Below are 24,994 nucleotides of genomic sequence, written 5' to 3'. Positions count from 1 at the left end.
TCTAAATTACAGCCTATGCTCTCAATGTCAAATGCAGAAATGTTAATCCATGCTTTTATGACCTTAAGGTTAGATTATTGTAATGCTTTATTGGGTGGTTGTTCTGCACGCTTAGTAAACAAACTACAGCTAGTCCAAAATGCAGCAGCAAGAGTTCTTACTAGAACCAGGAAATATGACCATATTAGCCCGGTCCTGTCAACACTGCACTGGCTCCCTATCAAACATTGTATAGATTTTAAAATATTGCTTATTACTTATAAAGCCCTGAATGGTTTAGCACCTCAGTATTTGAATGAGCTCCTTTTACATTATAATCCTCTACGTCCGCTACGTTCTCAAAACTCAGGCAATTTGATAATACCTAGAATATCAAAATTAACTGCGGGCGGCAGATCCTTTTCCTACTTGGCGCCTAAACTCTGGAATAACCTACCTAACATTGTTCGGGAGGCAGACACACTCTTGTAGTTTAAATCTAGATTAAAGACCCATCTCTTTAACCTGGCTTACACATAACATACTAATTTGCTTTTAATATCCAAATCCGTTAAAGGATTTTTAGGCTGCATTAATTAGGTAAACTGGAACCGGGAACACTTCCCATAACACCCTATGTACTTGCTACATCATTAGAAGAATAGCATCTACGCTAATATTTGTCTGTTTCTCTCTTATTCCGAGGTCACCGTAGCCACCACATCCAGTCTGTATCCAGATCAGAGGGTCACTGCAGTCACCCGGATCCAGTACGTATCCAGACCAGATGGTGGATCAGCACCTAGGAAAGGACCTCTACTCCCCTGAAAGACAGTGGAGACCAGGACAACTAGAGCCCCAGATACAGATCCCCTGTAAAGACCTTGTCTCAGAGGACCACCAGTGTTATGTATTTAGTATTGATAACTGGGTTATCATGCAGTTGTTTTCTTGCTGTAGATGGCGCTGTTTAGCCATGTGTTATTGAACCTTGAACATTGAACAGTAAAAGAAGTCAGTTCTAAGCGTACTCGGTTTCAGTGTGTTATTGTTATTGAGAGCTCTCCAGAATATAATGATATTCCGAAAAATATAACAAAAATGGCTAAGAGGATGGGATAATATCAGTGTGGCAGAAGACACTAGCAACAATCAAAGAGTGGGACAATTAGGATGGCGACTATCGGGCATATTGATGCTTTTGACGAGGCCATCGAACAGTGGACAACGTATATTGAAAGGTTTGATCACTTCACAAAGGCAAATGCAGAGCAGACGAGGAAAAGCTAGTGCCAGTGCTGTTAAGTGTAATGGGCACTAAAACGTACAGCCTTCTACGTAACTTGATTGCGCCTGATAAACCAGGAGAAAAAATATATCAGGAGATGGTAACAAAGCTCAGCAGTTCACTTAAAGTCGCCTAAACAGCGACATAATTGTAAGAAATGTGGAAAAACGAACCACACGGACGAAGACTGCTGGTACAAGGATCAAGCCTGTCATTCATGCGGAAAGAAAGGCCACATCGGACGAGTATGCAGAAATAAACGGAACTTTGAGAGAGAAAGAAAGCACGAGAGTAAGTTTAAGTTAAGTAATCGACGTAGTAAACTGGATAAGAGACGAGTGCATCATTTAGACACAGGTAGAAGACAAAGTGGTTAGTCCAGTACAGACACTGAAAAGGAAATGTCACTGTATATGGTGAGAAGTGAGCAACTGGCACACATTTGTATATGGAACTGGATACAGGTGCTGCAGTATCGTTGATTTCAAAAGGAAAATATGACAGTAACTTGCAGCATATTCCTTTGCAGCCAACTGATATAATTTTAAAAACATACACCGGTGAAGCACTAGCGCCAGTAGGGGTTATCAGTGTGGAGGTTAAGTTGAACAATCAGTTGGCAAAATTGCCTTTGTCTGTTGATAACAGTGATGCACCACCATTATTTGGTAGAGAATGGCTGAGAGCTATAAAACTAAATTGGCAAGATATAAAAACAGTCAAGCATGTAGCCACAGATACTATAGAGAGTGTGTTAAAACGACACTCCCAAGTTTTTGAAAAAGAACTAGGCACCATGAAAGGAATTGAGGCAAAAATTACACTCAAGCCTGACCATACTCCAAAATTCTTCCAGCCATGGGTAGTACCTTATGTGGAATTGACACGTTTAACAGAGATGGGAGTAATTTCACCAGTGCAGTAGAGTGAGTGGGCCACACCTGTGGTACCAGTGATAAAAAAAAAGATGGCTCCGTGAGACTGTGTGGTGATTTTAAAGTGACACTCAACCCAGCCATTTGTGTGGATCACTGCCCAATTCCACGCATAGAAGATCTGTTTGCATCTCTGGCTGGTGGTCAATTATTTAGTAAGTTGGACTTGTCAAGCGCTTACTTGCAGATGTCAGTGGCACATGAGTCAAGAAAACTACTCACCATATCCACTCAAAAAGGGCTATTCTGTACTATAACCGCTTACCCTTTGGGATTGCCCCAGCCCCTTCATTATTTCAGAAAGCAATGGATCAAATCCTTTTGGGTATTCCAAACACTCACTGTTATCTTGATGACATATTAATAACAGGACGAAATAATGGGGAACATCTCAAGACACTAGACCAAGTACTCACTAGACTGGAGGAATATGGCCTGAGATTGCAGCGTGAAAAATGTGAATTTTTCAAACAGTCACTGGAGTATCTGGGTCACTACATTCACGCAGCTGGATTACACAAATCGCCAGAAAAGATCAAAGCCATTATGGAAGCACCTGCACCGACCAATGTAAGTCAATTACGCTCTTTTCTTGGGATGATTAACTACTATGGCCATTTCATTCCAAATCTGGCATCTGTGCTGAACCCCCTCAATGCTCTTTTATGTAAAGGAATAAAATGGTGCTGGAGCATGGCATGTGAACAATCATTTCAGAAAGTGAAGGATCTCCTTACTTCACCAGCAGTACTCACAGATTATGACCCAGAATTACCCATTTGTCTCGCCTGTGATGCTTCCCCATATGGGGTGGGGGCAGTGATATCACATGTTTGCCCCGATGGGGAGGAGAAGCCGATTGCTTTTGCATCCAGGACACTTAGTAAAGCGTAGAAAAATTATGCTCAGATCGAGCTTGAGGCCCTGAGTATAATTTTTGGAATTCGCAAATTCCATCAATACTTATATGGAAGAAGGTTTACCCTCTTTACGGATCATCAACCTCTAACGGCTATTCTCAGTCCCAACAAGAGCATTCCATCCATGGCAGCAGCTAGAATGCAACGATGGGCTTTGATATTAGCCGCCCATGACTATGTCCTTGAGTATAAGAAAGCAGCCTTACATGCCAATGCAGATGGACTGTTGCGGCTGCCATTACCAGTGACACACACTGAGAAGACGGACACGGTGGATGTGTTCTATGCTACCCAGATAGCCACTCTTCCTGTCAGTAGTGCTGAAATTAGACGTGACACCCTAAAGGACCCCATTTTGTCACCTGTGCTGGACATGGTTTCAACCGGACGGTTCCCAAAAGTTAAAGAGGTACCTCAAGGTTTGCTACCTTTGGTGACACGTCGAAATGAGCTCACAGTTGTTCAAGGATGTTTAATGTGGGGAAGTTGTGTCGTGGTTCCAGTCAAGCTTCGCAACCTTGTGTTAGCTGATCTGCATTTGGGGCATCCTGGGGTGGTAAGGATGAAACACCTGGCCCGTAGCTATGTCTGGTGGCCGGGTATTGATGGACAGATTGAATCTCAATCCAAAGCATGCCAGACTTGTCAGCGTATCCAAAATGCCCCCTGTCCTGCGCCACTTCACCCATTGGTTTGGCCAGCTCATCCTTGGGAGAGAATACATGTTGATTTTGCCGGCCCTTTTGAAGGCCATATGTACTTCATTGTAGTTGATGCGCACTCCAAATGGCCGGAAGTCTCAATTATGGTTAGTACTACCACCAGCAAAACCATTCAAGTCTTACGAGGACTTTTCAGTCATTATGGAATCCCTAATGTCATTGTCAGTGACAACGGTCCACAGTTTTGTGCTGAGGAGTTTTCACTTTTCCTGAAGGCAAATGGGGTGCAACATATTCGATCTTCCCATATCACCCCTCTAGCAATGTACAAGCTGAACGTTTTGTCCAAACATTCAAACATGCTCTAAAAGCTTCAAATGGGTCAGCTCCAATCCAACAGAGACTTGATGGATTCCTGTTAACATACAGAAACACTCCACATGCTACTACAAAGGAGTCCCCTGCAATGCTTTTCCTCAATCGCAAACTAAGAACCCGGCTGGATCTTCTAAAACCTAGTCTCGCCAAAACAGTGAGTCAGTCCCAAGATGCCCAGCAATTACGACTTCAAAAACACTCTAAGTTCAGAGAATTTCGTGTTGGAGAGTCCGTTCTTGCTCGTGACTACGGAAAGGGGGGAAAATGGATACCTGGAGTGGTGATGTCCAAAACGGGACCTGTCTCCTACGTTGTCAACGTGGGTGCTTCTGGTAGTGTTGTCACGGTACCAAAATTTCAGTATTCGGTACCGATACCAGTGAAAATCCACGGTTCTCGGTACCAATTTCGGTACCAAAGCAAAACACAAAAATATGCTAATTAAAAATAAAAATAACTTTTTAGCACTAAAAATAAAACCAATGCCATTCTTTATACTTATTTAAAACTGTTTAAAGTTTTTCTACAAGTTACATAATTATGAAAAACAGTAAACAAGTTTCACCCAAATTTAATTTGTCTTTTATTTTTTTGAAATTTAAACACATTTTATTTTTGGTAAATAAAGGGGATTTGCTACTAAAATTAAAACATGGAAGAAATATTGTGATTTATTTCTTTAAAAAATAAAGTATTATAATTTTTTTCAACAGTAGTAGCAGTATCACATACATTTTACTAAATAATAGTAATATTTCTAGCACAATGCCTTGATGTAAAAATTAGCTCTTAGGCCTAGCTAATGAATGCATATTTGTCATTTTAACTGAACTTAAGACTGGTGGTGATGCTTAAGATATTTTTGGTCATTGAGGGTTTCTGTAAAAAAATAGTAATAGATCATATTAATTATTATTAAAAGACAATACTACTACTAATTCTACTATCATACCAATGTATATACAATGCACTATGAATTGATGAGCTGCTGGGTTCATGAATATTAATCACGTTGTCTGCGTTCGGTCAAAATGATTTGCTGAAATCAAAACAGGGACGGTAAGAAATCAGCGCCAGCCAATGAAATTGCCATTTGCGCATTAGCTCCGCCCACTACCGGAGAAACCGGTATGTCTTCTGCTTGTTCGAAAATAAATATGAATAATTCTATATGAACTCCATTATTTTGACTGGAGAAGACAACAAAGAATAGTTTACATATAGCATGTCGATTCAGCATGGTAAGACTCTCGCTCTCTCTCTTTGCATGTGTGAGAAACAGCGCTATCAGTAAAGCGACGGTGAGTCGTGCGCCTTCACAAAGAGTTTACAGAGCATCAATTACAGGTGCGCTGTGCGTCCATTGAGATGAACTGAGAAGTTCAGATCACTTGATGGAGAGAGAACTCTGAAGCTCAGATGCTGAAATTAATGCAAGCGTCATGCGCTTCGGTCTATGTAGTAAACAAACCGGCACGTCTCTGCCATTCATTAATTCACACAGAGACGCGCAGAACACATAGCGCGGAAATCATAGCGCTGAACCGGGTTTGAACGGGACCTCGGTACTACCGGTACTTAAAGAAACCTGGTACCGTCACATAATTTTTTTTTTAGTACCGACTTGGTACCGAAGTACCGGGTCTTTGACAACACTAGCTTCTGGAATCTGGAAACGTCATGTAGATCAATTACTGAAACAAGGGACTGAATCCTCTGAAACCCAGATGTAACCAGAAGTTCCTGCTCCCCCTGATAATTTGCAGGCACCTCCGTTTCAGGAGAACATCGGGGAAAAGACGATTGACACACCAGAGTCAGGCAACATTGACCAATCACCCCCAGGGACTGTACAAACTGGAGAGACTATTAAGCGTTATCCTACCCGTCTCTCTAAACCACCTGACCGTTATAAAGCATTCTAATATATATATGTATAAGTATATAAAAGGAATAGATTCACGGAGATTAAGACGTGCTCACTAAGTTGTGGTTAAAGTTGGATTCAAGAAAAGAAATATTTCTTTTGTTTTGTTTGAAAAACCTTGATTTAAGTTGGGAGGAAATGTTATGTATTTAGTATTGATAACTGGGTTATCATGCAGTTGTTTTCTTGCTGTAGATGGCGCTGTATAGCCATGTGTTATTGAACCTTGAACATTGAACAGTAAAAGAAGTCAGTTCTAAGCGTACTCGGTTTCAATGTGTTATTGTTATTGAGAGCTCTCCAGAATATAATGATATTTCGAAAAATATAACAACCAGGACAAGACCACAGGAAACAGATGATTCTTCTGCACAATCTGACTTTGCTGCAGCCTGGAATTGAACTACTGGTTTCATCTGGTCAGAGGAGAACTGGCCCCCCAACTGAGCCTGGTTTCTCCCAAGGTTTTTTTTCTCCATTCTGTATTGATGGAGTTTCGGTTCCTTGCCGCTGTCGCCTCTGGCTTGCTTAGTTGGGGTCACTTCATCTACAGCGATATCGTTGACTTGATTGCAAATAAATGCACAGACACTATTTAACTGAACAGAGATGACATCACTGAATTCAATGATGAACTGCCTTTAACTATCATTTTGCATTATTGACACTGTTTTCCTAATGAATGTTGTTCAGTTGCTTTGACGCAATGTATTTTGTTTAAAGCGCTATATAAATAAAGGTGACTTGACTTGACTTAATGCAGATGGTCCTTTCCCCTTTCTATGTAAACTTTTTCCTTTATGTAAAATACATTGAAAAGGTTGAGGGTGTTCACCTTTTAAAGAAAACAGGTTGCCATGACTTCTTACATTTAAAATATAAGCTCTAGGTTTTGACACTCTTACGGATGCAACTCATATACCGTAAATACAGGTACATTTTATAATGTCTTTAGGCTCAAGATCTTTAGTATCAACAATAACAGAATAATGAAACTGGATTATCTGTCATCACAGATTATTGGTTATTCTGTGTGCAACACAAACATTACAGTGTAATATTCAGTGTACGCCCTTTCTGCCCATTTCACTCATTCTATTGTGATGTTAGAATTCATTGAGTGTTAAAATGAGCTCAAGTGAAAAGGACCTGGATTTTCCAGAGCTGTTGATAGAGGGAGTCCGGTGAGAAGAGAAGAGAAGAGAAGAGAAGAGAAGAGTGAAAATCTAAGGAGAGATGTTAGTTCCAAAAGCATTTACCCAAAGTTAATTTAAATGTTATGGTAGGAGAATTACAGATGCCAAAGAGAGAAGCAACATAAGGTGATGAGAAGGAGCTTTTTTTTTTGGATTTTATTCAAGCTTCTCGACAATAAATTAAGGACATATGAAATCAAAAGAGTTAAGACATACTAAAGAGAGAAAGGAGTGGGGAGCTTACAGAGATGGAAGTTTTATTTTACAGAAAGCAAACAATTTCTGTACAAGTGATAGAACTGAGTGCTCCATCCCCACTGAGAATAGTGTGATGGAAAAAAGCAGCAACAGAGGAAAAATAGAGAAACACTGAGGAAATGAAGGAGTTGCCGCTCATATGGTGCCCGGAGCCAGAGGTGAGATGTAAAAAAAATTAACTGTGCAGGGGGAGAAAAACAAATAGTTGAAACAAACAAGACATGGTGATATTAAACAGTATAAAGGGCATGAAAGAGATATGTCGGTGTCACATAAATACACACACACACATATATATCATGCAACAAGTATGTTCATGCAAGTGAGAAAAGGATTACATCAGGCATTTTGAGATTAATTTTGTTTTATTCATATATAAAAATAATTTAGCAAGTTGCAAAAAATGTAAACATAAGTTAAACATTAAGAAAATAATTGGTTGAAACAAACGAGAGTTGGTGATATCAAACAACAAGAGATTATAAAAAAAGAGTCATCATGCTTTCCAGACGAAACATAGTTTGTGTTATTTGCGTTATTAGCGTTATTTGTGTAATCTCATCTTTTATACATCACTTCATACTTAGTTATTAAACCAAACATGTGTGCACAATCTCATACATGAACATGAGTAACAGGGGAGGGATAGTTACATGGAGGTCATGTCGTTGAGAGCGTGGTCCAGCTCCTCGCTGATGGCTTTGTACTTGAGTTTCTGAGCATACAGTTCATCTAAAGTAGCCAATTAAAGGCCAGAACGGCAGAGGAGTGTTGAGTGGAGAGGAGTGGAAAAGAATGGAGAAACGAAAAATAAGGAAGAAGAAGCAATACAAATGTGGAATGAACAATTACAAGTGGCCGAAGAGCAACAGATTAAAGAAAAGACTAAGAAAACAGTAATTAAATAGAAATAAAATGAAGTCAAATTACCTTCCTTAATCATGAGAAAAATAAAATTGTATAAATACTTAAACAGTACATTCTAGTGGTTGGGATACGTACCACTACTAATTTAAAGGCATATCCTTTAAATCACTATGTTAACTGTTAATTGTAACAGATAAATGCAAAAAGAACTTAAACCTGATATTCCAAGGATGTAACTAAGGACTTAACCCGTGTCTAATAGCAACAGTAAGGTACAAGTTGACATACCCTCCAGATCATCAATGGTCTTCTCAAGCTTGGCGACTGATCTCTCAGCAAACTCAGCACGAGTCTCAGCCTGGAAGACAGAGCGACGTCAGGCACTCTTATATGCACACACACACACACACACACACAGAAGATGGTAGCTGAATCAATGAACTCACCTCCTTCAGTTTGTCAGTCAAGACCTTGATCTCCTCCTCATATTTGTCCTCCTTAGCAGAGTACTGTAGATGGGAAAGACAGAAGAGAGGATTAATGTGCCGTCTTTGTAAACACCAACACACAACACAAATATACCCAGATGATCATACACTCATTCAAACATTTACACGCTTACCTTCTCAGCCTGGGCTTCCAGGGACTTCATGGTGTTGGTCACAGTTTTCAACTCCTCCTCCAGCTCAGAGCACTTACTATAAGTGGGAGTCACAGAAAATTTGCCACAAAAAATGACACACAGAAGCTAAGATAAGCAAATATGTTTTTAAAGTATTACATTTGTTTGTTTTTCATTTCACCTCTCATTGAGCTCAGCACGCTCCTCAGTACGCTCCAGCTCACCCTCAACAATCACCAGCTTACGGGCCACCTGTGTACCACCACAAAGAAAACATTATAAGTGTACATGTGTTAGTCTGTCCAGGGGGAAGACATTGTTTATGTGAAATTACTTATTCATAATTTTATTGTATGTGTTTATAATACATTATAAGAGTAAGAAAGAGAGAGAAAACCGACCTCCTCATACTTGCGGTCGGCCTCCTCAGCAATGTGCTTGGCCTCCTTCAACTGGATCTCCTGCAGCTCCATCTTCTCCTCATCCTTCAGGGCCCTGTTCTCAATCACCTTCATGCCTCTGAGAGAGAGGGAGAGAGAGAGAGGGAGAGGGAGAGAGAGAGGGAGAGGGAGAGAGAGAGAGAGAGAGGGAGAGAGGGAGAGGGAGAGAGTTTGAATGTTATCATAAAATCACTGCATTTCATTAGGTCTGTATTTGTACTCTGCATAATGACAATAAAATTGAATCTAATCTAATCTAATGAGACCTATTGCATATGTTTAATAAACAATCAACTTAATTAGATTAACAACATAAAAAGTAGCTAGTTTTGAAACTTATCACCCCTTAAATTTGGTATTTTGGACTCTTATGTCAAATGTTTTGGTCTCTACTATATCTAACAATTAAAATTCTAAGATATATTAGACATGAGATTCAGTTCACTGTAATAAAAACAATAATAAACAGTTAACTTATTTGTTTATTAATTTATTTTTTGTTTAAAAAATTCCATATTGTGGTTTAAATTGTAATTTGGACATGGAAAATAAAACAGGGGGAAATGGAAAATCTATATTTGAATAATTTTTCATACTTTTTTAAGAGCCTCAGGGTCTGTTTTGAGTTTTCCCACACACCTCTCACTCTCATCAGCAGCCTTCTCAGCCTCCTCCAGCTTCTGCAGAGCAGTGGCCAGACGCTCCTGAGCGCGATCCAACTCCTCCTCAACCAGCTGGATGCGTCTGTTCAGGGAGGCGACGTCACCCTCAGCCTGCGCACAGGCGACTAGTAATGAGTTCACAGCGCACTAATACGTCTGGTCTACATTAATAACAGAAATCCACATAGGTTTAAACAGCGCTTTCGGGAGAAATATCACTAGAACTTTTACATACTATGGTTTTAAATGTGATATAGGCCTATCATTACATATTGACCGATAAATCACAACATTCAAATGCTAGTGTCTCTATTAATTTTCTTGGAAACATTCAATCAAAGGTAGGCGTTTTTTAAAGACAGTATAATGATGTGCGCAAAAAAATATCACCGCTCTCTCCATATATTAGGCGCCAGTTCACGATCAATTTTTTGTGAACTTTCTAACGACGAAAACATTGGAAACGTTTTTAACAAACAATTTAGAGTGGTTTTCTTGACATTTTACACCTATATCTGTCTTAATTTGATGAATTAGATTATAAAAACTGCATTGTTGTTAAATTCATTTCAATCTCTCCGCCTATTCGTTTCAGTTTGTTGCTTCCTACAGATGTTGTACTCTTTTGGACACTGAACTCAGTGTAACCTGTTAACTATGTGCAAATGTCTAGGCGTACATCGCCATCTGGTGAAATGTTACTGCAATACGAGTCGTGCACAATCTGTTTGGAAATCCATAGTTGTATAATTGTTTCAGTGTGAAACTGGGTATTCTAGGCTTCATTTCGAATGAATATATACGAATAAATATTATTTTTAAACAGCAAAAAAAACAAAAAGCTTACAGCTTCAAATGCGTTTTGAACGGTTAAAAATTGGTCACAAAGGTGTGCTAAATAGATATTTATTGAGTAAAGTATTTACTGATTTATTTAGAAGTCATTCAGAAATTAATTCAGAAGTTGCCTCCCTGAAAGTCAGTGAATAATTCTCAGTCTATTATTTTTACAATTATAATATAAATATTATATATTAAATATAATTCTACATAATAGGCAGTACTTAGTTAATTTATTTGTATTTATTTATTTATTTATTTTTGCTACAAAAGTTCCATATTGTGGTCTTAATTTTAATTTAGACATGGAAAATAAAACGGGGAAATGGAAAATCTATATTTGACTGATTTTTCATACTTTTTTAAGAGCCTCAGGGTCTATTTTGAGTTTTCCCACACACCTCTCACTCTCATCAGCAGCCTTCTCAGCCTCCTCCAGCTTCTGCAGAGCAGTGGCCAGACGCTATATATATATATATATATATATATATATATATATATATATATATATATATATATATATATATATATATGTGTGTGCGTGTGTGTGTGTGTGTGTGTGTGTGTGTGTGTGTGTGTGTGTGTGTGTGTGTGTGTGTGTGCAGTGTTGGGAAGGTTACTTTGGAAATGTAATAAGTTACAGATTACAAGTTACCCTATTTAAAATGTAATAGTAGTGTAACTTTTTTAATTACTTTAATAAAGTAATGTAACTAATTACTTTTGAGTACATTTTGATTACTTTTATAAATTTCTAATGAATGTTAATTTGCAACTGTTAATCATCTTGAACCATTTTACTCCATGCAGGTTTAACCTTACAGTAGTGCTCAATACTGTCAGACTTTCATCATTCTTCATTACCTGAATTGAGATGATCACATTTGAACACATCCACCACACAATCAGACTTTAGTACTGCTTTTTACTTAGAGATTGATCTGAAGTTCAAAGCAGATTTAAAATCAAAAGAAATAGTTTATAGATACTGTTTTTGAAACCAAATCTTTGCATAACTACAGGCATCTAACTGCATTTAACAATGGTTTGGGGAAAAATAGTTAATAAAAAAATAAAAGCATATACATCAACTCAAATACGGTTATCTAATAAGCATGTGTCCTATTTTGTGTACTACTCCTGAAACATTGGTGTCTTTTTGAAACACTGCTGTCTCTTTGTATATGATATGATGATAGTTTCTCAAAATAAGTAAAAAATGCTCATGAAGTGACTGTTCTAGAGATTAATTTCCATGAGGGGCGGACTGGGAAAAAAAATAGGCTGGGAAATCTCCCACTCATACACCCACAACCCATTCTGAAACATGGACAACCCTATTATTATTTTTTTGGACCTGACATGAAAAAGATTTGAATCCTTAGGTTGGGGGACTTGCAACGTAGTTAAGAGTTCTCTCCTGAACTGCACATTCACTTCCATGATCCATCCATCTCTCTCATGACTTTAATACTGAAGATTTTTATTTGACTTTTACCATGTTTTGTAAGTGCAATTTTGTTTTTTTGGCAAATGAATTACCACTTGTATTTATTTTTACTACAAATTCCATAGTTAAACCACGGTTAGTGCCATACCATAGGCTACATTAATTTTCCTAAGGGTTGTGTTTTTGTATCCACTAGCTCCCCCTAAACCTATGATAAAATATGATGATTTGTCTGCTAACTTACTACTGTAACATTACAAAAGATAATAATGACGTCGTTTATACAGTATTTTGAGTGATTGCGAGCAATGTGCTGCTGCTGCTTGACTAAGTAAACAAAGACAAAACTACATTAGCATATTTACAGATGAAACTGACCTGCACCTGAAACCCTGAACAGAAGTGTCGCTTCTCTGCTCCAGCTGTGCGCTTACACAGTTCACTCCGGTCTCTCTCTCTCGCATTGATTACTCGGAGTCTGATCCAAACCGTTCGGCGGAGGCGCGGAGAGCGCGCGAGCCCAACCATTGCCAGTCACGACTAACCGATTCATGATTTATTAGAGATTTAATTATCGAATGGCGGATTCGGAAATAATCGCTTTAGTATATTCGGCCTGCAATTATACAATAACAATATTAAAGTAGAAGGCCAAATCGTCTGCCAGGCCACCGGGAATAGTCCCGGTTCTCACGATGTCCAGTCAGCGCCTGATTTCCACAGACACGCAGAATGTGCAGGATTCATATTCAGTCTTTTTGCGGCTTAATATTTACAGATATCAGTCCATATCGGGTTTTGATTCAAGTGTACTGACCTACTTTTGATTTATTCGTCCAAAATGTGGCATATTGCGCCCGCGTTATAGGCTGAATTACATTTTTATGACTGGATCCTACGAATGTGTTTTCCGCGTCTCGGAGATTATGGGCCATATGTCTTAGTATGTGGATGTGTGTAAATAAGTAAGCTGTATGTGGATGTGTGTAAATATTCAAATGTAATCCTCTTTGTAATCGTTACAATTTTCATAAGTAACTGTAATTTAATTACTCATTTTTTCTTAGTAACTGTAACTGATTACTGTTACATTTTTTTTGTAATTAAATTACGTAACGCCGTTACATGTAACTAGTTACTCCCCAACACTGTGTGTGTGTGTATGTGAAATTCTATACGAACCCCTATTAAGACGCCTGTAGGTGGGCAAACGAACCCAAAATGTTTTCCTTATAAAGCGCAGTGCTAAATTTAAAACCGCCGTTTGCACACACTTTCCTGTAGCTGTATGGCAGCCTGTTTTCCCATATGCGTCTTGGTATTCGTTTACCACGTGGTGCAAATACGCTTAAGAATGGCCTGTGTCATTTCAAAAAGACAATGTTTTGTAGTTCCCGATAAAGTTTAGTCGGTAAAAAAAACATTATGTTCTACGTGATGGTAAAAATGAAATCAGGTGTATGTAATAAGTTGAACAGACTGTCTGTTTAGAAAGGGTGGGCACAGGTTGCGTGACATCAGACGGGAGACCCTTTGTGCCCATTAATGCTTACATCGGTAGCTGTCTTCTCAGCCAGCTCCAGTTTCTCCTGAGCTTCCTTCAGGGCTTCTGAGTATTTGTCCAACTCATCCTCAGTTGCCTTCAGCTTCTTCTGCAGGGCGACCAGGTCATCCTCGAGCTGCAGGAGAAGCACGTGTGTCAATACACATGGAGAGAGACGAGAACAGTTGCAAGCTGCGTTTATAACTATACATTATTTGTTCAGTTAACATCTTTCATGCGTCAGTTAACCATGCAGGCCAATAAAACAGATGGTCTACTGTGGTAGTGAGACATCCGATATGAAAAACAGTGCGAATTAAAAAATAAAATATAAGATAGAATAGAAATTTAAAAACTTGTTTAATATAGAATTATGCCATAGGCCACAGCATAATTAGCTGTGAAAATAAAAGCAGACTATGTAGGCTAAAGTCTGATTTATAAAGGTGCAAAGAGCCACCCAGATGCATGAGCGCCCGATTTAAGTCCAACCTGCTTGCTTCTGTCCTCTGCTCCCTTTTTATCGGCCTCAGCCTGCTCTGCTCTGTCCAAGGCATTCTCCTTGTCGAGCTTGAGCATCTGCATCTTCTTCTTAATGGCATCCATGGCTGCGTTTGTGTATGGGTGGTCGCACCAAACACTGGACTGAGAGAGGCGATGAGCGTCTGTGCTGAACTGAACGCTGAGCTGGAGTGCGAGCTGGTCTAGCTGTAGGCTGTCAAATATGTGCCTTCACAGGAGCCTGAGAAGTTCCGCAAGACACCTAATACTTTTTTGGGAATGGCCCTTAGCGGTTCCTCCTGTGTCGTGTCTTTTTTTAAGGATCTGGATGGCGATTCGCTGCCCTCAGACATTTGACCACTAAAATGCCTATATATGGGGTCTGAGGGCCAAGACGTCTTACAAGGGGGCCGTCTTCCTATTTCTAACATTCAGAAAATGAGGGAAGAGGAGGAAAACTGTACAGAAAGCAATTTACACGTTGTCAAATTGATGCAAAATGCTGAACACGTGAGCACCAACATATAATATTGGGCTGGCTAAATAAAAAATATGATTACCCCCACCCCCACCGGATGAGCTCTTTACAAAGAGAAGCAGAGAGGAAAAAAACAAAACAATTAATTTTATACAGCACACAAGGGGCTCATGAAAGTGATTCTCTGGGAAGGCGTTACTATCTCTGGGTCAGTCTCGTAACAGAGAGGCATGTCAACGAGTCCCTCAGGCATTGTTCATTATCTGAATAGCTTTAGATACGGTGGCTGTTGAACAGCAATCTCTCAGCATACTTGCAGTCATTGCCAAGTACCGTGCTGGCTTTAATCGGCCGCGGTAAACCCCCCCCCAAATCTCTTGGAATCACAATGACGTGTCGTGTGGCACAGCTACAGTTGTCGGCCATGCCGCGAAGATACAAGCCCCACATAACACCTCTATTTGGGCATTGCTACATCATTTAATAAATTTTCACTTGGAACTGAGAGTACTTAGGTACTTAATTTAATTCATATTTGTTCTACAGTTTTTAAGCGTCTTAGTCATAATCTAAAGTGTTTTTGGATAAGAAGATCATAAGAGACAGTCTTTCTGAGCTGAGGTGTTTGCCCTCAACATAAATGTTTTATACTCTCACATTCCCACACCATGAACTTTTCTCCAGGAGGTTATTTTTACCCTTCCCCTCCTGAAGGAAGCACCTGCCACAGTCTCTTCTTAGCTGTTGTAAGACAAGCTTGGCTACATAGGCTACATAATTCATCTTAATCTTGAACACACAACAGTGTTTTTATCATTGTGTATTACAAATGTAATGAACAATACTAATGAACTATGTGTACTTAATTTGCACTAAACTGCTTGTATATGCATTTTTAGGGCTGTTGTAGTAATTAATTATAGGACTTTTCTCTGCCTTAACATTAAAAGTTTAAGGTGCTGAAAAAAAAACATGCACTTTGAATTGTTTCTGTAAGACTATATATTCTGTACTGCCTTGAGATGGATTATCACCTACACTGTTCATTTATAAAAAGATTCCTTATAGTTCTTAAAAGAACAATTTTCTTAACGTATCAAACATTTTATTAACACTTTTTCCATTGTAGAGAATGGAAAGCTTCCATGGATGATAAAGGTCATTGAACCAAAGACACCAATAAAGAACCTTGCTTTCTAAAAGTGTAGTCTAGTTTCATTCTTTTCCTCAACTGCTTTTCTGCAGTTAGTCTTTCAGAATGATCAGGATAACATGTTATAGCCGGAGACATTCAAGCAGACGTGCAAAGCTTCCTCTTGGGGAAAACCTTTCAACAACGCACTTACGTCTGGCACCTCAACCTGTTAAATACTTTTTATTCAACTTCAAGATTTTTCATATACCTTTGTTAGGACTATTCTGTAGCATTTGAATGCTGTAATTTGGAGCAATATAATCTAAATTAATTTACAGAAAGCTGTTAAATTAAAATGTAGTACTAATGAAAACTGGTCAAATTGACAGGCTTGGTTATGGTTTACTGAGATCCAGAATAAAGTATGTGTGCTAGAGAGAGCAGAGATGCTTTAATGGTGTAAAGGAATTAAACAGCCTTAAACATTATGTTCTCACATATAACCATACACAATCCTTCTAGTCCTTTCCCACAGAAATTATACAGACTAATGTTTGAAAACATCTACCATTTGAGAAAATATGACAGTTTTACTGGCTAAACCAATTGCAACTCTTATTGTACCAACTGTGAATCTTTAAACATGCATATCTGCTATGACCATCTCCCCACAGGGGGACTAAAATTAGCACCTCCCTCATTATGTGATCCCACCCAATATAGCCCCATACCCTCATGCTGACTAAGACATACTACATATCTGCCCTACCCCCATGCCAAAGACCAGTGGCTTAAAGGGGCAGTCAGCTTGAGTTTAGTGTAGTACCGTCATATTGAACTGATCTACAGTATAGTGCCAGATTATTCCATCTCAATTCACAATTGTAAAGAATAGGCCAGAATATCAGCAAAACTGCAGACAGGAACAGAACACTGAGTACTTGCTTTAAATATACGAGAAAATGTTTGTGTTACTCACTTCAACAAATCACTGAGATGTAAAGTAAGTACCTTTTTAAATGTATGTAAATATCACAGGGCATTACTATACTGTAAAGAAGGGCAGAAGGTACCTAGAAGGCAAACTTGCTTCTATTTGGCATCTTGCAAGAGATTTATAACCTTCTAAATTGAGACTATTTATACTTACAGATGACTGTGTAGAACATTAACTCAAACTCAGTACAGGCAAGCTTTCTCCTGGTCTCAAAAATAACTATTAAAATTAATACTAAAATGGAGTATTTGGCATCCTTTTTAGATGAACAGATTTTAAATAGTTATTGTTAGCAGGTAGCTATACCGTGGCCTCTCAGAAGCCAACTATTTTTGATGATATTACTTTTTACAACTTTACTACTAATTTGTATTATACTACACTTGATAGTATGTTTCACAGTGTTTAAAATTAAACTGAATGAATAAAGTATGAATAATAATAAAAAAGGTTTGCAAAAGTTACATCTTGAACACTATTCAGTGCTATTTTACGGTTTCATTGCCAATTGTCTTTAAGGCAAGGTACAAGAAAAGCATTCTATATGAAAATGAATATAATTTGAAGAGAACTATACTTTGAAAGCCTTTATTTTAAGTTAAGATGTTCTTCCACATAGGAAGAAGCTTCTTTAATTGCAATGCTCTTACAGGCAATTATTCAAAGACACCCACAAATAAACAAGTCAATTGGTCTTCTCAAAATGCAGAGACACTTTCAGGACTTTCTCAATATTTTACACTCTTCTTTAGTCATCTACACAATGCATGAGCCAGCAACGTTAATCATTTTGCAACTCATTGTATGTAATACAAGTCATTAAATGTAATTGAGCATGCATAAGAAATGCAGCACAGTGTGTGCGCTGTCTTAACATACATATATTTGAAAATAAGCCATATACATTTACAGCAACATGAAGCAGACAGACACTTTCCAGGCAGATCTATAGCTAAAGGGGGAACTGCTTAAAGTGAGTTTTTTTAGGTCGCTTTATGATAATGACTTGGAGTTTGGAAATACTGCAACAACTCATACCTTTCCAACTCTGAGCATCATAGAGCACAAGAGTAATAACAGATAGGCAGCAACTTCGCTTCAACACACACACAAGCACACGCACACACACACGCACACACACACACACACACACACAAAATGGTGAATGCACATCAGAATATAGACACCAGACCTCGTCTCCTACAGTCAGAGAACTGATACGTTAATTTGACAATGATAAACTAAGGCACTGAAACTAAATGTTCATAAAGCCAGACACAGAAGACTTGCTGTAGTACAGAAATAAAGCACTGAGAATAGATTTCCAGGGTTGCATGACAAAAATACAAGCATAAAAGTGACATGCTAGAGCATAAGGCTAAAAAATTAGAAAGTTGTATCAGCATCAAATGGCTTTGAAAATTTAGAGGATGTGCGTAAAAAAAGAAAAATACTCAAAGCAGCTACAAACAGCACTGTAAAATACTGAAGTGGCCAAGAATTTCAGTACGAGAAGAAAAGCCTCCTGTATAAATGTTTGAGTTACAGTAGGTCAGGCTCTGCATGAAGAAGTACAACACATTCATTCAGCCCTGTCTTTGTGCCCACAGACAACAAACAGAAGCAATTATTTTATAACTGAGCATACAATCAGTATGGATTTTAAAAAAGTATTGGATTTTATTCAATATTTTGTTGTGGTATAACGTAATTTTTTTAAGGTTTTAGGGGGTTAGAGGTGTAACTTTCACAGTACTTCTGAGGTTAGTATGGTCTTTCTCCAGATTTAATACATGAATCACATCCTGTCATTACATTCTCATAATGCACATGGGCAGCAAGAAAAATTCATTGGAGAAAATGCATTTTAGACTCCTATTCGGAGTGGATTTGTTTTACATTGCATATTTACTCACTTTTGTTTGTCTATATAAATATAGTTTATTTGTATACTTTTCGAACATCGCAGCAATGAAAATAAAACATAGAAAAAAAGTATCCCACCATTACAAATGTACAAATGTTAAACATTCAACTGGAGTCTCTAACAGTTAGGTTTCTTTTCATCTTGATGTTAAATGACGTAAATATTAAAGTCTGCACCTTGTCTGAAACCCTAAAAATGCTGTTTTAATAAATGAGATCAAACAGATTTCATGCATTTCTTCCTCAATGCAGTCTCAAACGTGTAATTCTGGCTGTTCTGAGCAGACAGTTATGTGCTTCCAAAGTCTTCATGCACCCATTCACAAGTTCAGATTCATGCCTGAAATGCAAAGCTTCTTCATGATGGTGTAGAGGAGGCATGAACACATTCATGGTACAAGAGACAAGACGGTCACGGTTTCAAATTTTCAAGAGTTTAAATATTAAAATATTCTCTGAATCAATAACCCTTTATCAATTCAGTAGGTGACGCTTGGACTGCACGATAGAGAGGTTCATCTGTGTCCTGAAGGCAAAAACAATTGGTGGAGAAATTGATGAAAGGGAAGCCAGCATTTCTGTTTAGTCCTCATCCTCTCGGAGTTCGCTTGGCAGGAACTTGTACTGCTGTTGTCTGATCTGTGCCAGCTTCTTACGGGCCTCTTCCAGTTCCCTCTCTTTCCTCAACATCTCTTCCTGAGCAGCAATAATCTGAGCCAAACAGACAAAGCACAACACAAATGAAATATGAACCGAATAAAGCCAATATGGGAGTATATATATATATATATATATATAAAGTTGGGCTATATATCACAAGCAAAGTCACGATATGATACATATCACGATACAGATGCCACGATACAATACAGGACTGCACTGAATTTTACCTCAGTAGAATTTAGTAAAACAGCTGTTTATGAAACACTGCATACTTTAGGGCTAGTGCTAACTATAAGCAGTTGACCTCTGCAATATGAAGGGCCTCCATAACTGTACCACGGTACAATATAGGTATTGGCATATGTTTAATGCTTACATTGGACACTACCCACCAGGTAAAGCATTCTGATTGTTTGCATTTCGTTTTTAAGCCCATAAATAATAATTTACTCATTCTAATAAATTTATATTGTAATGTACTCATATATATATATATATATATATATATATATATACACATGAAAATAAATCTTCTTAACATTGATGGTAGGTTATCATTGCAAAAATTTATGCACTCTCTACTTTTAACAAATAAAATAATGTCTTCCGTATCTTACGCACACACACGCTCAGTCACTCACAAATATCACGCTCTGCGTGCAATCAGACATTCAGGAACAAACTTTTTAGCACTGCCCCGCATATTTTTATAAACTATAAATAGCTTATTCGCTCAAGAGCTGCATTATCTTTCTCAAGTGGTAACAGAGCTGGTAAAATTATTTCTAAAGGAATTAAAGCCACAGCTTCACTGTTAATAGAGAAATGTGACAAACTGAGGTTATGTGCACAGCCTTTCTCCTCTCTTTCTTTTTCTCTCTCTCGTGTAAATAAACACTTGATGAATTACAATGTTCTGAGAATAGAATATTGAAGTGGAGATGGTTAACTGCAAGTTAACAGGTGTTTTCAGAAAGCAAGCGTGTTTATGGTGGAAAGAGAGCGCGTGCACAGGGTTGCCAGGTTGACAAAGATAAGTAAAACACAACAGATATTTCCGTGTTGCGCAATGTTTTGGGGATAACATTTCTTTATATAAGGCAACCCTGATTTTGTTCCTTTGCGGCCAGATTAAACCTTGTTGTAGATCATATATATTAAGCTCTATTCATTATTTTTTAGAAACCTTGCACTTTTCTACTCAATTTTAAATGGTGTTCTTGTACTCAAATTAAGCACTGTCCACTGCTGTGCAAGTATTGTTAAATCTCTGTGACGATACATCGTCATATCGATATTTTGAACACAGCCCTAATATATATATATATATATATATATATATATATATATATATATATATATATATATATATATATATATATATATATATACATACACATATATACACATATATACATATATATACACATACATACACACACACACACATATACATATATATATATATATATATATATATATATATATATATGTATGTATTGGATACTTATGCACAATTCGCTGTTTATATAAAAATATTTATTTATTTTTAATTAATATAAAAAATTCTTAAATAATTATTGAATCAACCATAGAGAGAATTCAGGCTGTAAATCCTACCTGAGCGATTCCTCCAACAAACCTGGTCTTGACCACCACGTTATCATCATCCGCCTTGTTGAAAGCAGCTTTCTGGGCCGCTCGAACCAGACTGTCAGAGGCCCGTTTCACAGCATTGCCTGCAGCCTGCAGATGACACAGAAGAAGTTCAAGAAATATGCCTATGAAATACATGTTCAATGAATACAGCAATTTAAGCAATGAAACACGTACAGTGCAGTTACCATTTAAAATATCAGAATTAAATGTAACTGTGTATTACCTGTAGCCTCCTCATAGCCTCTGAATCCTGCTCAGCTTTAACCTTGCACGCCACCAGCAGCTGTGCAGTGGAAGCAGCCACTTGTTTGGCAGAAGAGATGAGCTTTTCTTCACTGGCATGACCTTGGACTGACGCGTTCGCTGCCTCACAGAGGCTACTGGTGGCTGCAGCAACCATGCGAGCCTGGAACAGTGAGCAAACAGAGAAGTTATACAGGAACATAACATGACGACATTTTATTGGCACTTTTTAATGCTTAAGGACTTACAGCAGATATAAGCCCTTGGGACCACTGTCCATCATCCACAGCATTGGCAGGTATGGCTCCCACCTTCAGGAAGGAAAAAGATGGCCATTATGATTCTATAAAAACTGAGTTAATAAAAAAAAAAGTCAAGAAACGGTTGCTATTAATAATCATCTTATGGACTGATTAATAAACATTGTTATGGCTTACGCTATTTTTTCGTACCTTGCCCTGGGCTACGAGTTCTCTCTGAGCTGCTGAAGCTGATTTTACAAGAGCGCTGGTTGCTGCAGCAATAGATTTGGCTGCCTCAAGTATCTGCTCTTCAAAGTCTAAACTCTCATCAGCTTGCTGGAACAAAACAAAATTAAATTAAAATATTGAAAAATATATATTTTTAAAATAAATAAATACACACACACACACACACATACACACACACACACACATACACACACACACACACACACAAATACACTACTGGTCAGAATTTGCAACTATGATTTTAAAGGTTTTTATTTTTTATAGATAAGTCTCATATTCCCACTCAAAAATACAGAAAAAAGTATTATTTTGAACTACTTTTCATTGTAATAAATTACATTTAAATGAAAATTCTGAATGAATTCTGAAGGATCAAGTAACACTGAAGACTGAAGTAATGAGTTAAAATGCAGCTTTGGTAAGCAAAAGAGACTTCTTCGAAAAAAATAAAATACAAATAAAAATCACAAAAATCTCAATTATTCTAAAAGTGTTCACATATTACATTACATGTAAATGAAAATATCACAGAACTACACAGTGCCCTTACAATACATCAATTTAGTGTAGTGTATTAAGCCATGAACATTACCCTTGGTTTGGCTCTTGGTTTGAGCTGCTCTAGTTTCTTGGCAGCTGCTTCAATTGAGGCTGCAGCTCCCAATAACTCTGTTTCAGCGATCACAGTAGGATCCTCAGGGTCAACCCATTCAGTGCCTACACACACACACTTAACTAATGTTTGGCAAGGCCTGGAATTATCACAGGCATGCTGTAATAACTGAACGTGTGTCAGGTGAATAGGAAATGGATAGTGCTTTTTAAAACAAATCAAGCCTGAGAGTAATTAATTTTGTCACAGAGCTGAACACAAATGAAACACCGCAAAACAAATAAACATGACCAAATGTGGTTAAATAAGAAAATGTTCTAAATGAAGATTGGAAATATGGAATTATTTTGTACTGGTATCTTGTGGTACTCACCCTCATCTTGAGCGAGACAGGAAAGACAGGATTTACTCAGCACAGTATATCTCCAAACTACAGGGAGTGAGAATGTTTTTGTCTCAGTAAAGGTGTGTTATGAAATATCTCTTACCTTTCATGGCCTCTGCTGCTTGAATCAGTTCAGTGACAGCTGCAGCAACCTTTTTAGAGAACATCACCAATTTTGGTTTCTGATCTCCTGTTGGCTTTTGTAAGACCTGAAATACATAAAGTATATGCACATAAAGAGTTCCGGTTAAGACCGATCCTGAACAAAGGGACCATCAAAGCACTTTGCAGATGCATTATGTGTGTAAATGACTGAGTTTGTACCTGTAGGACCTGTTCTAAGAGCTCTATATATCCATTGGTACATTCAGTGCCGTATAACAGAGCTCTGTTTCTGACCTCCTTACTTACTTCCTCATGATATGCCGCTTGCTGAGGGGGAAATTATTAAACCCCATTATGAAAGTCCACACCAAAAACACCTTCACTAATCCATAGATGAAAAAGCACAGATGGACACAAGTACATGCACACACACCTTGCATGTGATCAGCATATCAGCTATGACCTTGCGGCTGAGGTTCGCTGTGGAGATGACATCTTCCTGTCTAGCAGAATTTCCTGCTGCAACTGCTTTGGCGGTTGCTGTAGTGATGCCCTTTGTCATGCGAATGAACTCCTCTGGAGAGGTTGATATCTCAGGGGCTTCTTTAGATTGAAACAACTGATGATGACAATTGTTAATTGAATCGTTTTGTCACCACACTTCTCTATATTTGAGCAAGATTTTTACAAAACACAGGTCAAAATTAAGGTCAATTTAAAGACCTGATGAGGGGAGTGACGTGTGGTCAAGCATGAGGACCCATACTCAGAATTTGAACCTCGCAACCTTCAGGTTACAAGTCCAACTCTCTAACCATTAGGCCACGACTGCCCCCAATGCCAGATGATTAAAGGCAGTCGCGCACCGGATGAGAAGCGAATTGTTCTAGACATGGTGATGTGCTTCTCATCCGTTGAGCGACTGCCTTAACACGCACACAAAAAAGTGCCTACACTGTTTTCTTGTGTGTTCAACTTACTGTGAGTTCCTGTTTGATGCACTCGATAGTGGCTTCCAGAGCTCTGGTTCCTCTTGAAGCCTCATCCTCCACTGCCTTCACCGTTTTCAGTAAGGATGTTACATTAGTTACCATAACCTGAAAACACAGACATAAGGCAAACATCTACATTTCACATCTGAAAACACCACTCCCTCTGTGAACATTTATTGAACTTTTACAGAAGAACATCTGATGGCAAAATTTACAGTTGCAATCATATCTGCCTTTGAAAACCAGAAATCTTTAGACGACAACTTATTTTTGATTAACTTATCTTTTCAGTTTATAAAGACATATTGGTTTCGTTGACTGAAATATACACACACACACACACACACACACACACATACATATATACATATACATATACATATACATATATATATATATATATATATATATAAAATAAAAATAAATAAAATAAAAGCCAAAATATCAATAAATACTATAACAGTGCATAAATAATTCTAAAATAACACTGATCTAAGGTTAAACTGGTAAAACAATTTATTTGATTCCTAAAAATTAATGACTCCAAACTCATGCAGAAGTATGCCAATAATAGTGCATGATATTCATTTTTTCGCAAAATATTTGGGACTAAGTGTGCAATAGTAATTATAGTAGCTGATTAATAATTAATCTGATTAAAATGGCACACACTGGAATGAGCTTCTCACCAGAACACTTTTACTCATATCTGAGTTAGGAGACATTTCCATCCGTGCAGCCAGATTTCTGAAGGACAACTGGGAGATTACAGTTTCAGAGACAAATATATAACAGCTGTTTGCCTAGATGAAGTGTTTCTTTCCAAGTTCTGTGCTCTT

General features: G+C 37.9%; 2 protein-coding genes and 1 pseudogene across 3 annotated transcripts in view; 1 reads left to right on the top strand and 2 right to left on the bottom strand.

Annotated features, from left to right (window-relative positions):
- The first annotated feature begins 1,152 nt into the window (after positions 1 to 1,152).
- On the top strand, positions 1,153 to 6,087 carry LOC132098684 (uncharacterized protein K02A2.6-like; annotated as a pseudogene).
- A 1,438-nt stretch (positions 6,088 to 7,525) lies between these two features.
- On the bottom strand, positions 7,526 to 14,722 carry LOC132105070 (tropomyosin alpha-1 chain). The gene is made up of 10 exons (XM_059510421.1): positions 14,460 to 14,722; positions 13,978 to 14,103; positions 10,112 to 10,245; positions 9,434 to 9,551; positions 9,214 to 9,284; positions 9,033 to 9,108; positions 8,857 to 8,919; positions 8,699 to 8,768; positions 8,197 to 8,275; positions 7,526 to 7,722 (listed from the first exon to the last, which is right to left on the bottom strand). The coding sequence occupies exons 1-10, from the start codon at positions 14,571 to 14,573 to the stop codon at positions 7,719 to 7,721; spliced, it is 855 nt and encodes a 284-aa protein (XP_059366404.1). The 5' UTR covers positions 14,574 to 14,722; the 3' UTR covers positions 7,526 to 7,718.
- A 3,503-nt stretch (positions 14,723 to 18,225) lies between these two features.
- The window catches only part of LOC132105044 (talin-2-like), a 48,236-nt gene continuing 41,467 nt past the window's right edge, over positions 18,226 to 24,994 (bottom strand). The window contains exons 49-59 of one of the 2 annotated variants that reach the window (XM_059510419.1): positions 24,845 to 24,913; positions 24,144 to 24,260; positions 23,597 to 23,782; positions 23,383 to 23,490; positions 23,162 to 23,267; positions 22,653 to 22,777; positions 22,022 to 22,147; positions 21,818 to 21,880; positions 21,550 to 21,732; positions 21,288 to 21,413; positions 18,226 to 19,715 (exon numbers count right to left, since the gene is read on the bottom strand). In XM_059510419.1, the coding sequence (XP_059366402.1) occupies positions 19,587 to 19,715; positions 21,288 to 21,413; positions 21,550 to 21,732; positions 21,818 to 21,880; positions 22,022 to 22,147; positions 22,653 to 22,777; positions 23,162 to 23,267; positions 23,383 to 23,490; positions 23,597 to 23,782; positions 24,144 to 24,260; positions 24,845 to 24,913 (1,338 nt within the window). In that variant the 3' untranslated portion in view covers positions 18,226 to 19,586. The remainder of the gene's footprint in view (positions 19,716 to 21,287; positions 21,414 to 21,549; positions 21,733 to 21,817; positions 21,881 to 22,021; positions 22,148 to 22,652; positions 22,778 to 23,161; positions 23,268 to 23,382; positions 23,491 to 23,596; positions 23,783 to 24,143; positions 24,261 to 24,844; positions 24,914 to 24,994) is intronic. The other variant, XM_059510420.1, reaches the window with a different exon arrangement.

Source organism: Carassius carassius, chromosome 2, assembly GCF_963082965.1.
Source record: "Carassius carassius chromosome 2, fCarCar2.1, whole genome shotgun sequence".
NCBI lineage: Eukaryota > Metazoa > Chordata > Actinopteri > Cypriniformes > Cyprinidae > Carassius > Carassius carassius.
Note: the sequence above shows the minus strand (reverse complement) of the source record. Positions and strands in the feature narration are given on the sequence as shown.

Excerpts from the sequence above, each read along its gene's own strand:
- LOC132105070 (XM_059510421.1), bottom strand. The coding sequence starts at position 14,573 with ATGGATGCCATTAAGAAGAAGATGCAGATGCTCAAGCTCGACAAGGAG. Across the intron at positions 14,104-14,459 it reads CAGAGGACAGAAGCAAGCAG|CTCGAGGATGACCTGGTCGC; the intron begins GTTGGACTTAAA and ends CTTCTCCTGCAG. Across the intron at positions 10,246-13,977 it reads CTGAGAAGACAGCTACCGAT|GCTGAGGGTGACGTCGCCTC; the intron begins GTAAGCATTAAT and ends GCCTGTGCGCAG.